Genomic DNA, 15,127 nt, shown 5'->3' on the forward strand with positions numbered 1-15,127 from the left:
TCACTCGTTTTCTCTCTCTCTCTTTTTGTAATACTAACGGTTACAACATATTTTGTTATATTGTCATTTTACATTTTATTACATTTCCTTTATGGTACTAAACGAAAAGTACTAAAAATTTTTACAACTTTTTAGTACTTTCCTTGTTAAGAAATGACAGCTAAAAGAGACTTTTTAGAACTGAAATAAGGAATTGAAATTGAACTCTTAGTTCCACATAAAGCAGCGCACAGAACAGTAGAGAATAGAATTGGAAAAAGAACAAAACGGAAAGCAAAGAAAACGTTAAAAGAAAGAAAGAAATTTTTTCTTTAACGGTTTGTGCTCGGTTACATAACTGTGTTCTGTAGGCCAAAAGTTGATGAAAGTAATAAAAGAAAATTTTTATTTAGAAAATATTTTTAAAAAATTTTATACCAAATTCAAATAAATAAATAAAACTTTATTAAACCTTAAGGAGAAAAAAAAAGAATTAATAAAAAACTTTTGAAAAAAAAAAAAAAAAAAAAAAAAAAAATAAAAAAATTTTTATATTAAAAAACCAAAGTGTATCAAAACTGTTTTAAAGAACTATAAAAACTATTTTTTAATAAAAAATTGTTTAAACTTATAAAATCTATATTTGATGTTTTTTCTTTAAAACTAATTTTTCTTTTACTTTTTCTTCTACAACTTCTACTTTTTTTTCTGTGTATTTTCTCTAGGTGTCATCAACTTTGTAAAATTATTCAGTCAATAGTTTAAACCAAAAATCTTCTAACAAAGTAAAACAATTCATAGAATATACCAAATATATATATCTATAACGAATCTCTCTAACAACAATATTCAATAAATAAAATCCCCCCTCAAAACCCCCCAGCAACAAAAAATCGGTAAAAATGTTTTTGCAACAAAGTTGATTACGCGATAAACTGCTAACAATCTATAAAATAATAAAAATCAACCAATAATTATTAATTAAATTGTTATACGCATCTGAATAATAATAAAGTTAAACATAGACTAAAAAGTATTAACCTTCCAACACACTCACACACACCTTAAGACAAGACGACACCTCAACGTCTTTAAGCAGTCTGAAGTCGTAGGAGAAGAAGTAAATCCAGAAAAAAAAAAACTATATAATTTATAAAAAGCAAACTAAACTGCTCTAGACACACAAAATCCTTAAAATAATAATTTAATAAAAAACAAACAAACTAAAATCCTTAACAAACACAGTTTATATATATATAAATAAAACAAAATGGCCGATAAAAAGAATGAATATTATGCGCCACCTCCAAAAATGGGCAAATGGCAGGGCTTCAAAACATTTCTGTGGAACAGTGAAACTAGTCAATGTCTGGGTCGTACAGGCGGCAGTTGGGGTAAGTTAATAAAAATTCTAAATCCCTCTAAACATATCTATATATCTATATATTTTGTAATCTAAGCTCATTTATTGATTTATTTTTTCTATATATATTTTTCTCCTTGTTACAATTATTTTGTAATTGTCTTACATAATTTATTTTTTGTCTTTATACTTATTTCTAAATAGTGTTGTTGCCACAACAACAATTACTTTATGTATTTCTCTAACATTTTTTTCATTTTTTATTATTATTAGTTTTCGTTTTTTTCAAATAGTGGCCCTGGAGTCATGTAGAAACTTATAGGTCACCCTTTTTATACTTGGTTGTCATAACACTAGCGAGTTGTGCTTGCGTGTTTATATCTGTCAAAAAAATATTACATGAAATACAAAAAAAAAAAAAACTTATTAATCATTAATTAATAAGTAAATGAGACAAATAGTTACAAATAAAACTTTCCCATTAACTTTTAACTAAAAAGTCTATGTTCAGAAAATTCCATTTGAAAATCCAAAACTTATATACATATTTTTCTAATTCTAAATCAGATTTTTTATTGAATTTTAACTTTTTTGAAATCTTTTCCATTTAAAATTTCTCTTTACATTTCTCTTTACATTAGAACTGAACTAGAACTGAACTAGAACTGAACTAGAACTGAACTAGAACTGAACTTGAACTGAACTAGAACTGAACTAGAACTGAACTAGAACTGAACTAGAACTGAACTAGAACTGAACTAGAACTGAACTAGAACTGAACTAGAACTGAACTAGAACTGAACTAGAACTGAACTAGAACTGAACTAGAACTGAACTAGAACTGAACTAGAACTGAACTAGAACTGAACTAGAACTGAACTAGAACTGAACTAGAACAGAACTAGAACAGAACTAGAACTGAACTAGAACTGAACTAGAAACTGAACTAGAACTGAACTACGATACTGGAAACTAGAACTGGAACTAGAACTGAACTAGAACTGAACTAGAACTGAACTAGAACTGAACTAGAACTGAACTAGAACTGAACTAGAAACTGAACTAGAACTGAACTAGAACTGAACTAGAACTGAACTAGAACTGAACTAGAACTGAACTAGAACTGAACTAGAACGAACTAGAACTGAACTAGAACTGAACTAGAACTGAACTAGAACTTAACTAGAACTGAACTAGAACTGAACTATAAACTGAACTAGAACTGACTAGAACTGAACTAGAACTGAACTAGAACTGAACTAGAACTGAACTAGAACTGAACTAGAACTGACCTAGAACTGAACTAGAACTGAACTAGAACTGAACTAGAACTGAACTAGAACTGAACTAGAGAACTGAACTAGAACTGAACTAGAACTGAACTAGAACTGAACTAGAACTGACTAGAAACTGAACTAGAACTGAACTAGACTGAACTAGAAACTGAACTAGAACTGAAACTAGAACTGAACTAGAACTGAACTAGAACTGAACTAGAACTGAACTAGAACTGAACTAGAACTGAACTGAACTAGAACTGAACTAGAACTGAACTAGAACTGAACTAGAACTGAACTAGAACTGAACTAGAACTGAACTAGAACTGAACTAGAACTGAACTAGAACTGAACTAGAACTGAACTAGAACTGAACTAGAACTGAACTAGAACTGAACTAGAACTGAACTAGAACTGAACTAGAACTGAACTAGAACTGAACTAGAACTGAACTAGAACTGAACTAGAACTGAACTAGACTGAACTGAACTAGAACTGAACTAGAACTGAACTAGAACTGAACTAGAACTGAACTAGAACTGAACTAGAACTGAACTAACTGAACTAGAACTGAACTAGAACTGAACTAGAACTGAACTAGAACTAGAACTGAACTAGAACTGAACTAGAACTGAACTAGAACTGAACTAGAACTGAACTAGAACTGAACTAGAACTGACTAGAACTGAACTAGAACTGAACTAGAACTGAACTAGAACTGAACTAGAACTGAACTAGAACTGAACTAGAACTGAACTAGAACTGAACTAGAACTGAACTAGAACTAGAACTGAACTAGAACTGAACTAGAACTGAACTAGAACTGAACTAGAGCTGAACCAGAACTGAACTAGAACTAGAACTGAACTAGAACTGAACTAGAACTGAACTAGAACTGAACTAGAACTGAACTAGAACTGAACTAGAACTCAACTAGAACTGAACTAGAACTGAACTAGAACTGAACTAGAACTGAACTAGAACTGAACTAGAACTGAACTAGAACTGAACTAGAACTGAACTAGAACTGAACTAGAACTGAACTAGAACTGAACTAGAACTGAACTAGAACTGAACTAGAACTGAACTAGAACTGAACTAGAACTGAACTAGAACTGAACTAGAACTGAACTAGAACTCAACTAGAACTGAACTAGAACTGAACTAGAACTGAACTAGAACTGAACTAGAACTGAACTAGAACTGAACTAGAACTGAACTAGAACTGAACTAGAACTGAACTAGAACTGAACTAGAACTGAACTAGAACTGAACTAGAACTGAACTAGAACTGACCTAGAACTGAACTAGAACTGAGCTCGAACTGAGCTAGAACTGAATTTTATAAAAATTTCCAATACAAAAAATGTTTTTGAAAATATATTTTTAGAAATATATTAAATTTTTATATATATATATATTTTTTTTTTTTTTTGAATTTGTTACGAAATTTAAAATTTTGACAATTTTTAAAAAATATCATATTTTTAATAAAATTTAAAAATATTTTTAAAATAACGTTTGCAGTGAATTTCAAGGGAAACTTTTGAAATTAATTTTTTATTGTTGCTCTCAGAGCTATTTATGAAAATTTTAAGCTCAAACTTCTTCACATTCCTGCCATGACGTATGAGGAATACACTCATTTAATATTGAGTATACTCATCAAGAAAACAGGGAGAAATCGAATGCATATAATAAGAGTAAAGTTAAGATCATTTTTTTTAAATCTAGTATTTTGAGTTCTGTGTTAAAAGATTTATAACAATTAAAACAATAAAACTGGGATGACAACTTATTCAAAATGTCTGTCACATTAAAAAAAATCTTTAAAATTCGTTTGTCGCAATTGAACTAATTTTGCAGAGAAATTATTTGCTCTTTAATTATTTATGTACTACTACATAAAAAAGAACTTAATTTACATTAAATAAACATAAAATTAAATAAATTTCAAAATTTTGCTACCCCACCGTTTTACAAATTAAAGTTTGGATGTTTATTTTTGTTGTCTTTTTTTTCTTTTCTTTTTCATTCATGTTCCCCCCTTCACTTTGATTAACACTTTTATGGTTGGTGTGCTGTCTCCACGACATTTCATTTAATATTCAAACAAATTCTTATTTTTTTATAAACAAATTCATATGAAGTATAAGTTTTGTCTATATTTGTTTTAATGTTTATTTACAATACATTTAACTAGTGATTTTTTTATAAAATTTTTCATTTGCTTTAAATCGATTTGAAATTGCTGATGTCGTCAATTGATCAGGGGTATACATATATGTACATACATATGTATGTAGGTACTTTATGTATACAATGCCAATTAATAATATTTTTTGTATAAATAAACAAACAAAGAAAGAAGAAGAGTATTTAAAGAGAAGTGAATAAAATTTGTATAAAAATATAAATAAGATGTCTTCAGAGAGCAATTTGAGAAAATGTTGAAAATAATGGTGTTTTAGCGTAGAATTTTAATTAAGATTGAAGATATTATTAAAAAGTTTATTAATTATAATTTAAACATCATAACTAGTCAGACTAGGGATCTGCCTCTTGACAATATACTAGTCTATTATCAATCTATTCACTAGTCTGTTGACTAGTCTCTTGATTAGTCGATTAGTATGTTGACTACTTTGTTGACCAGTCTAGGGACCAGTCAATGGACTAGTCTGTTGACTACTTGGTCTATTTATTAAGCTTTTAGTTCAGTTCAAGTTCAGTTTTAGTTCAGTTCTAGTTTAGTTCTAGTTTAGTTCTAGTTCAGTTCTAGTTCAGTTCTAGTTCAGTTCTAATTCAGTTCTAGTTCGTTTTAGTTCAGTTCTAGTTCCAGTTTTAGTTCAGTTTCTAATTCAGTTCTCGTTCAGTTCTAGTTCAGTTCTAGTTCGGTTCTAGTTCAGTTCTAGTTCCGTTCTAGTTCAGATCTAGTTCGGTTCTAGTTCAGTTCTAGTTCAGTTCTAGTTCAGTTCAAGTTCAGTTCTAGTTCAGTTCTAGTTCAGTTCTAGTAAAGTTCTAGTTCAGTTCTAGTTCAGTTCTAGTTCATTTCTAGTTCAGTTCTAGTTCAGTTCTAGTTCAGGTTTTAGTTCAGTTCTAGTTCAGTTCTAGTTCAGTTCTAGTTCAGTTCTAGTTCAGTTCTAGTTCAGTTCTAGTTCAGTTCTAGTTCAGTTCTAGTTCAGTTCTAGTTTAGTTCAGTTCTGTTCATTTCTAGTTCAGTTCTAGTTCAGTTCTAGTTCAGTTTAGTCAGTTCAGTTCTAGTTCAGTTCTAGTTCAGTTCTAGTTCAGTTCTAGTTCAGTTCTAGTTCAGTTCTAGTTCAGTTCTAGTTCAGGTTCAGTTCTAGTTCAGTTCTAGTTCAGTTCTAGTTCAGTTCTAGTTCAGTTCTAGTTCAGTTCTAGTTCAGTTCAAGTTCAGTTCTAGTTCAGTTCTAGTTCAGTTCTAGTTCAGTTCTAGTTCAGTTCTAGTTCAGTTCTAGTTCAGTTCTAGTTCAGTTCTAGTTCAGTTCTAGTTCAGTTCTAGTTCAGTTCTAGTTCAGTTCTAGTTCAGTTCTAGTTCAGTTCTAGTTCAGTTCTAGTTCAGTTCTAGTTCAGTTCTAGTTCAGTTCTAGTTCAGTTCTAGTTCAGTTCTAGTTCAGTTCTAGTTCAGTTCTAGTTCAGTTCTAGTTCAGTTCTAGTTCAGTTCTAGTTCAGTTCTAGTTCAGTTCTAGTTCAGTTCTAGTTCAGTTCTTTCAGTTCTAGTTCAGTTCTAGTTCAGTTCTAGTTCAGTTCTAGTTCAGTTCTAGTTCAGTTCTAGTTCAGTTCTAGTTCAGTTCTAGTTCAGTTCTAGTTCAGTTCTAGTTCAGTTCTAGTTCAGTTCTAGTTCAGTTCTAGTTCAGTTCTAGTTCAGTTCTAGTTCAGTTCTAGTTCAGTTCTAGTTCAGTTCTAGTTCAGTTCTAGTTCAGTTCTAGTTCAGTTCTAGTTCAGTTCTAGTTCAGTTCTAGTTCAGTTCTAGTTCAGTTCTAGTTCAGTTCTAGTTCAGTTCTAGTTCAGTTCTAGTTCAGTTCTAGTTCAGTTCTAGTTCAGTTCTAGTTCAGTTCTAGTTCAGTTCTAGTTCAGTTCTAGTTCAGTTCTAGTTCAGTTCTAGTTCAGTTCTAGTTGAGTTCTAGTTCAGTTCTAGTTCAGTTCTAGTTCAGTTCTAGTTCAGTTCTAGTTCAGTTTAGTTCTAGTTCAGTTCTGGTTCAGCTCTAGTTCAGTTCTAGTTCAGTTCTAGTTCAGTTCTAGTTCAGTTCTAGTTCAGTTCTAGTTCAGTTCTAGTTCAGTTCTAGTTCAGTTCTAGTTCAGTTCTAGTTCAGTTCTAGTTCAGTTCTAGTTCAGTTCTAGTTCAGTTCTAGTTCAGTTCTAGTTCAGTTCTAGTTCAGTTCTAGTTCAGTTCTAGTTCTAGTTCAGTTCTAGTTCAGTTCTAGTTCAGTTCTAGTTCAGTTCTAGTTCAGTTCTAGTTCAGTTCTAGTTCAGTTCTAGTTCAGTTCTAGTTCAGTTCTAGTTCAGTTCTAGTTCAGTTCTAGTTCAGTTCTAGTTCAGTTCTAGTTCAGTTCTAGTTCAGTTCTAGTTCAGTTCTAGTTCAGTTCTAGTTCAGTTCTAGTTCAGTTCTAGTTGAGTTCTAGTTCAGTTCTAGTTCAGTTCTAGTTCAGTTCTAGTTCAGTTCTAGTTCAGTTCTAGTTCTAGTTCAGTTCTGGTTCAGCTCTAGTTCAGTTCTAGTTCAGTTCTAGTTCAGTTCTAGTTCTAGTTCTAGTCAGTTCTAGTTCAGTTCTAGTTCAGTTCTAGTTCAGTTCTAGTTCAGTTCTAGTTCAGTTCTAGTTCAGTTCTAGTTCAGTTCTAGTTCAGTTCTAGTTCAGTTCTAGTTCAGTTTCTAGTTCAGTTCTAGTTCAGTTCTAGTTCTAGTTCAGTTCTAGTTCTAGTTCAGTTCTAGTTCAGTTCTAGTTCAGTTCTAGTTCAGTTCTAGTTCAGTTCTAGTTCAGTTATAGTTCAGTTCTAGTTTCAGTTCTAGTTCAGTTCAAGTTCAGTTCTAGTTCAGTTCTAGTTCAGTTCTAGTAAAGTTCTAGTTCAGTTTCTAGTTCAGTTCTAGTTCAGTTCTAGTTCAGTTCTAGTTCAGTTCTAGTTCAGTTCTAGTTTAGTTCTAGTTCAGTTCTAGTTCAGTTCTAGTTCAGTTCTAGTTGAGTTCTAGTTCAGTTCTAGTTCAGTTCTAGTTCAGTTCTAGTTCAGTTCTAGTTCAGTTCTAGTTCAGTTCTAGTTCAGTTCTAGTTCAGTTCTAGTTCTAGTTCAGTTCTGGTTCAGCTCTAGTTCAGTTCTAGTTCAGTTCTAGTTCAGTTCTAGTTCAGTTCTAGTTCAGTTCTAGTTCAGTTCTAGTTCAGTTCTAGTTCAGTTCTAGTTCAGTTCTAGTTCAGTTCTAGTTCAGTTCTAGTTCAGTTCTAGTTCAGTTCTAGTTCAGTTCTAGTTCAGTTCTAGTTCAGTTCTAGTTCAGTTCTAGTTCAGTTCTAGTTCAGTTATTAACAAAGTTACCACTTTATTTAGACAATCTTTTCATTTCAAACTAATATGGTAGCCTTAACTTAAATACACACAAAGCAAATAGTGTAAAAGTTTCCAGAATTTTTTACATATTTATTGCTTTTTATAACTTTATATAACAACAAAAATGTTCTCACACTTTACTTTACAAACAACAAATTAGAATTGATAAATTTTTTAAGCCTTTTTTTACAAAAATAAACCTCAACCTAGTGATAAATAAATAAATTTATCATTTCTGTTCTTTAAAATTATAAATAAAGTCTTAAAAAAGGTTTTGTCTATAGTTTTTTTCTAACTATTCTACATTACGTTTGCAATTGTCATAAATCAATTGTAAATTGTTTAGATATTATAAATATATATAAGGTCATTTTCTGCCAATCATTGCTATAATTGATATGTTAAAATCACTGATATGGAAAAATATATAAAAATTATGACATTTCGTTGAACAATTTTTTTGTGTGTCTGTAAAATAATAATAAAAAAAATTATCGATCAATATCTAAAAAAGATGTGACGTGATAGTATGTTAGATAGTGTTATAATATTTCTATTGTTTACATATTGTTCTTGTCATAGTTTTTGCGGAAAGGGGTGGAATGTAGGCTATTTAATCATATAGAGAGAGACGTTTCAATTACAAGTGGGTCTTTGTGGTGGCAATCACGTCATAAATTACATAATTTTTATTGTAAATTTTCTGTGCTTTTTGTTTAAGCAAAGTGTTCTTGACATTTGCCGAAGTTTAGTTAACGACTGTGAGTTTTTGCCAAACCACAATTTTTAAATGATTTCATGTTAATTATTGAAAATCTAAATGTAATAAATCTCTAAATCTTAATCATTAATAAATTGTATTAAATTACTTTTTAAAACTACTAAGCCACAAATAACTGTTAAAGTTAAAAGGGGACCCACTTATTTCTAGTTCTAGTTCAGTTCTAGTTCAGTTCTAGTTCAGTTCTAGTTTCAGTTCTAGTTCAGTTCTAGTTCTAGTTCAGTTCTAGTTCAGTTCTAGTTCAGTTCTAGTTCAGTTCTAGTTCAGTTCTAGTTCAGTTCTAGTTCAGTTCTAGTTCAGTTCTAGTTCAGTTCTAGTCAGTTCTAGTTCAGTTCTAGTTCAGTTCTAGTTCAGTTCTAGTTCAGTTCTAGTTCAGTTCTAGTTCAGTTTAGTTCAGTTCTAGTTCAGTTCTAGTTCAGTTCTAGTTCAGTTCTAGTTCAGTTCTAGTTCAGTTCTAGTTCAGTTCTAGTTCAGTTCTAGTTCAGTTCTAGTTCAGTTCTAGTTCAGTTCTAGTTCAGTTCTAGTTCAGTTCTAGTTCAGTTCTAGTTCAGTTCTAGTTCAGTTCTAGTTCAGTTCTAGTTCAGTTCTAGTTCAGTTCTAGTTCAGTTCTAGTTCAGTTCTAGTTCAGTTCTAGTTCAGTTCTAGTTCAGTTCTAGTTCAGTTCTAGTTCAGTTCTAGTTCAGTTCTAGTTCAGTTCTAGTTCAGTTCTAGTTCAGTTCTAGTCAGTTCTAGTTCAGTTCTAGTTCAGTTCTAGTTCAGTTCTAGTCAGTTCTAGTTCAGTTCTAGTTCAGTTCTAGTTCAGTTCTAGTTCAGTTCTAGTTCAGTTCTAGTTCAGTTCTAGTTCAGTTCTAGTTCAGTTCTAGTTCAGTTCTAGTTCAGTTCTAGTTCTAGTTCAGTTCTAGTTCAGTTCTAGTTCAGTTCTAGTTCAGTTCTAGTTCAGTTCTAGTTCAGTTCTAGTCAGTTCTAGTTCAGTTCTAGTTCAGTTCTAGTTCAGTTCTAGTTCAGTTCTAGTTCAGTTCTAGTTCAGTTCTAGTTCAGTTCTAGTTCAGTTCTAGTTCAGTTCTAGTTTAGTTCTAGTTCAGTTCTAGTTCAGTTCTAGTTCAGTTCTAGTTCAGTTCTAGTTTAGTTCTAGTTCAGTTCTAGTTCAGTTCTAGTTCAATTCTATTACAGTTCCATTCAAAAACCATCAACACATAATTACCTTATGAAAAATATATATAAGTCCAAAATCGATGGACTTAATTTTTATACAAATTTAAAAAAATGTATATTATAAATTGTAAAGTTTTATTAACAGGTATTAATAAAACGTCAGAGAAGATATTCTATGAAGAGCGCTAATATGAATTAACCCTTTACTGTCATTACAGATCCAGTTTTATCAAAAATTTAAATTTTGAAGAAATCACTTTAGGTTTTTTATAAAAGTAATGATGGAATTCCTCTGCCCTCTATTGCCCTTGAGTGACTATTACTGACCTAAATACATCACAAATAAAAGCAATAAATGTTTAACCCTCAAACTTAATTCATATTATCTTTTACAATTCCTTTCAAATATAATTAACTTCTCATTCCTTTTAATAAGTACTTTTGGCCCCAAAATCTATGACTAATCATTACGTATCGTGTTTAGTAACAATCATAACTAAAATTTAACACGTTTTTTATGATTCCTACATTTTTGGTAGTTTTATAATATTGGTAAAAAAATCAATATAAATTATTTCCCTTTTTTGGAGAATTTTATGTGTTTTATCGGAAGTTTAAGAGGAAGGGGGAGTTCGTTTTTTACGATACAATCAAAAACATTTGTTTGTTTTTTTGTCGGATTCAAACAAATGTTTGTCATTTATTTGTATAATAAAGATAAGAGGGAAAAAAGTAATTTTATGTTTTATTCTTAAGGTGTAAAACATATAAATATTGACAACATTTCTGGGGGTTAAAATTTTTGTTATATAAATTTGTTAATCAAACTGTCATATCGTTTTTCCTTAACATATCAATCAAATAGTAAAAAAGCTATAAAATAAAATCATAAATAACTAAAACTATAATTAAGTTGTTTTGTTTATAAAAAAATCAATAATAATAATTCATTTTTTGTATTAATTTTAACACATAAACTTCAAAAAGTTTATATTTTAATTTATAAATATGTATTATCTTTTTATTAATTACTTTTCAAAAATTATATATCATTTGTTTAAATTATTTTCTTATTTCTTCACAACTTCCTCTCTATCTCTCTCTCTCTCACTCTGTGCAATAACTTTAATTTTAAAGCGTTGCCATTAGTTTTGTTTCTCTGCTGCCATTTGTAAGTTTCCCATTTTCTTTTGTCTGTTAATTTATTATAAATTCCCTGTCATTTATTGCTAAATAATTATTTTGCAAAATTATTAAGTTGTTGTGGCAAAAACAAAAAAAAAACAAAAAAAAACTATGTAGTCTGAACGTGACTTCTGGCTAAATAATAAATATTTCAATGAAATTTATTTTATTTATTTGTAAACAAAAATATTTATAAACACGAATTTCCATTTAAAAATTGTTTCAATTTAAATTGTTTTTAATATGTATGTATATAAATATAAATCTTTTTTCTATACAACTAATAAAAACTTTAGATACAATGTTTATACTGATATAAAATATATCGGTATAAAATAATAAAATTAAACACTTAAAATATTTTAAGGGTAATTTGAAAATATTATTTCTATTTTATTAAATTTAATTATTTAAGTTTAAGGGTCAAAGGTTATATTTCAGTTCAGTTCTAGGTTAGTTCTAGTTCAGTTTTAGTACAGTTCTAGGTTAGTTCTAGTTCAGTTTTAGTACAGTTCTAGTTCAGTTCTAGTTCAGTTCTAGTTCAGTTCTAGTTCAGTTCTAGTTCAGTTCTAGTTCAGTTCTAGTTCAGTTCTAGTTCAGTTCTAGTTCGATTTCAGTTCTAGTTCAGTTCTAGTTCAGTAGTTCAGTTCTAGTTAGTTCTAGTTCAGTTCTAGTTCAGTTCTAGTTCAGTTCTAGTTCAGTTCTAGTTCAGTTCTAGTTCAGTTCTAGTTCAGTTCTAGTTCAGTTCTAGTTCAGTTCTAGTTCAGTTCTAGTTCAGTTCTAGTTCAGTTCTAGTTCAGTTCTAGTTCAGTTCTAGTTCAGTTCTAGTTCAGTTCTAGTTCAGTTCTAGTTCAGTTCTAGTTCAGTTCTAGTTCAGTTCTAGTTCAGTTCTAGTTCAGTTCTAGTTCAGTTCTAGTTCAGTTCTAGTTCAGTTCTAGTTCAGTTCTAGTTCAGTTCTAGTTCAGTTCTAGTTCAGTTCTAGTTCAGTTCTAGTTCAGTTCTAGTTCAGTTCTAGTTCAGTTCTAGTTCAGTTCTAGTTCAGTTCTAGTTCAGTTCTAGTTCAGTTCTTAGTTTAGTTCAGTTCTAGTTCAGTTCTAGTTCAGTTCTAGTTCAGTTCTAGTTCAGTTCTAGTTCAGTTCTAGTTCAGTTCTAGTTCAGTTCTAGTTCAGTTCTAGTTCAGTTCTAGTTCAGTTCTAGTTCAGTTCTAGTTCAGTTCTAGTTCAGTTCTAGTTCAGTTCTAGTTCAGTTCTAGTTCAGTTCTAGTTCAGTTCTAGTTCAGCTCTAGTTCAGTTCTAGTTCAGTTCTAGTTCAGTTCTAGTTCAGTTCTAGTTCAGTTCTAGTTCAGTTCTAGTTCAGTTCTAGTTCAGTTCTAGTTAAGTTCTAGTTCAGTTCTAGTTCAGTTCTTGTTCAGTTCTAGTTCAGTTCTAGTTCAGTTCTGTACCAACAAAAATGCCGTCTTTAGGTTTATGTTATTATTGTTGTAGTTTCCATAAAATTTATCCACGATTTTTGTTGTTGTTAGATTTTAGAAGAAAAATTACTATGCTGTGAGCATTTGTGTATCATACAATTTCATTTAATAATAATAAGGCATTTTTGGAATTTTGAAACCCTCAACACAGACGCTTTTCAATTGCTTGCCTCTCGTTCGTATAACAATTAAGAGATCAAAAGAATATTTGTTCTTTTTATTTGAGCTTAAAGTATTTCAATTAAAAATGACAACAGCATTTTAGTTTAGTAAGAAAATAATATGTTTGTAGTATGTGAGTAAATAAATCAAATGACTGTATAAACATATGAATGGGTAGAGAAGCGAAAGTGGTTAACTAGGAAAGTAGGGAAAAATATAAATTATCTATTACAAATTACAAAAGAAATTAGAGGAAGATGTTGTTAAGCAAGCGCATAGAGTTTCGCAGGCAATTCTTAGCCGAATTTTTTGATTCACTTATAAAGAAAATGGAGATTGCTCCTTTTGCTACTATACCTCTCAGTATATGATTGAATATGTATTAACTTATGTAGGGTTTTCGGGGATTAAAACACAGGCTATTTCCCTTTATAAAGCTTTTTATAAAAAGATTTTTACCATTTTAAGTTCACTTGCACCCAATAAGTGTTAAAATCTAAACAATGCTAACAGATTTTTGCTAATTGTTAAACTGTGAAAATATGTAAAAATTCTATTTTAAGGTTCTTAAAGTGCTAAAACTAAAAGGAAACTAATTAGAATTTTACATAAGCCAATGTAACCTCTAATTAAAGCTTACTTACTAAATAAACTTGTGAAAATAGATAGAAAACTGTAAACTTTAAACAAATTAATATGCAAAAACATACAATAGACAAATTAACCAAAACAATAAGTTAAATAATATGTACATACATATGTATGTACGTATTCATACATATATGTAAGTATGTACTACAAACTAGACACAATAAATTTTCCGTATTTGATTTAATAATTAATGTTTAATTACAAAAATAATTCTCTCTATTACAACCCTGTAGATTGGGGGTAGAAGACCGGCTCCTATAGACTCTAGTCTATAGTCTAGTCTATAGTCTAGTCTATAGTCTAGTCTATAGTCTAGTCTATAGTCTAGTCTATAGTCTAGTCTATAGTCTAGTCTATAGTCTAGTCTATAGTCTAGTCTATAGTCTAGTCTATAGTCTAGTCTATAGTCTAGTCTATAGTCTAGTCTATATAGTCTAGTCTATAGTCTAGTCTATAGTCTAGTCTATAGTCTAGTCTATAGTCTAGTCTATAGTCTAGTCTATAGTCTAGTCTATAGTCTAGTCTATAGTCTATAGTCTAGTCTATAGTCTAGTCTATAGTCTAGTCTATAGTCTAGTCTATAGTCTAGTCTATAGTCTAGTCTATAGTCTAGTCTATAGTCTAGTCTATAGTCTAGTCTATAGTCTAGTCTATAGTCTAGTCTATAGTCTAGTCTATAGTCTAGTCTATAGTCTAGTCTATAGTCTAGTCTATAGTCTAGTCTATAGTCTAGTCTATAGTCTAGTCTATAGTCTAGTCTATAGTCTAGTCTATAGTCTAGTCTAGTCTATAGTCTAGTCTATAGTCTATAGTCTAGTCTATAGTCTAGTCTATAGTCTAGTCTATAGTCTAGTCTATAGTCTAGTCTATAGTCTAGTCTATAGTCTAGTCTATAGTCTAGTCTATAGTCTAGTCTATACTATAGTCTAGTCTATAGTCTAGTCTATAGTCTAGTCTATAGTCTAGTCTATAGTCTAGTCTATAGTCTAGTCTATAGTATAGTCTATAGTCTAGTCTAGTCTATAGTCTAGTCTAGTCTAGTCTTAGTCTAGTCTAGTCTAGTCTAGTCTATAGTCTAGTCTATAGTCTAGTATATAGTCTAGTCTATAGTCTAGTCTATAGTCTAGTCTATAGTCTAGTCTATAGTCTAGTCTATAGTCTAGTCTATAGTCTAGTCTATAGTCCAGTCTATAGTCTAGTCTATAGTCTAGTCTATAGTCTAGTCTATAGTCTAGTCTATAGTCTAGTCTATAGTCCAGTCTATAGTCTAGTCTATTATCTAGTCTTCCAAACTGCCGACTAAATGCTCCCGCTTAAAAAGTGTAAAATTCGCATTGTTGCCATGTTCATATAGTGCATTATTAATAGTCTGTTAACGTGACTTACAAATTTAGCGTTTGTTCTAAATTTAGACTAAAATTATCTAAATAGTAAATACAAGTTATAATTATAGTTTTTGAAATTTACAATAGAAATTAAGTTAAAAAAATCTTTTAAAAAGTTTTTGCAATTCAATTAATTATTGTAATTAAAACAAAACTAAAAATATGATATAT

At 30.3% G+C, this 15,127-nt stretch overlaps 1 protein-coding gene across 12 annotated transcripts in view; it reads left to right on the plus strand.

The window, feature by feature from the left end:
- LOC119609784 (sodium/potassium-transporting ATPase subunit beta-2) overlaps positions 1-15,127 on the plus strand; it is a 40,690-nt gene that overhangs the window by 4,874 nt on the left and 20,689 nt on the right. For 6 of the 12 annotated variants that reach the window (XM_037964695.1, XM_037964705.1, XM_037964706.1 and 3 more), the window contains exon 2: positions 705-1,373. In XM_037964695.1, coding sequence (XP_037820623.1) covers positions 1,250-1,373 — 124 coding nt within the window. In that variant the 5' untranslated portion in view covers positions 705-1,249. Of the gene's footprint in view, positions 1-205; positions 368-704; positions 1,374-15,127 lie in introns of those variants that run through there. The other 6 variants (XM_037964701.1, XM_037964707.1, XM_037964702.1 and 3 more) reach the window with 4 other exon arrangements.

This window comes from Lucilia sericata, unplaced genomic scaffold (genome assembly GCF_015586225.1).
Source record: "Lucilia sericata isolate MDLA Ls3-8-SP2 unplaced genomic scaffold, ASM1558622v1 Contig001060F_arrow, whole genome shotgun sequence".
NCBI lineage: Eukaryota > Metazoa > Arthropoda > Insecta > Diptera > Calliphoridae > Lucilia > Lucilia sericata.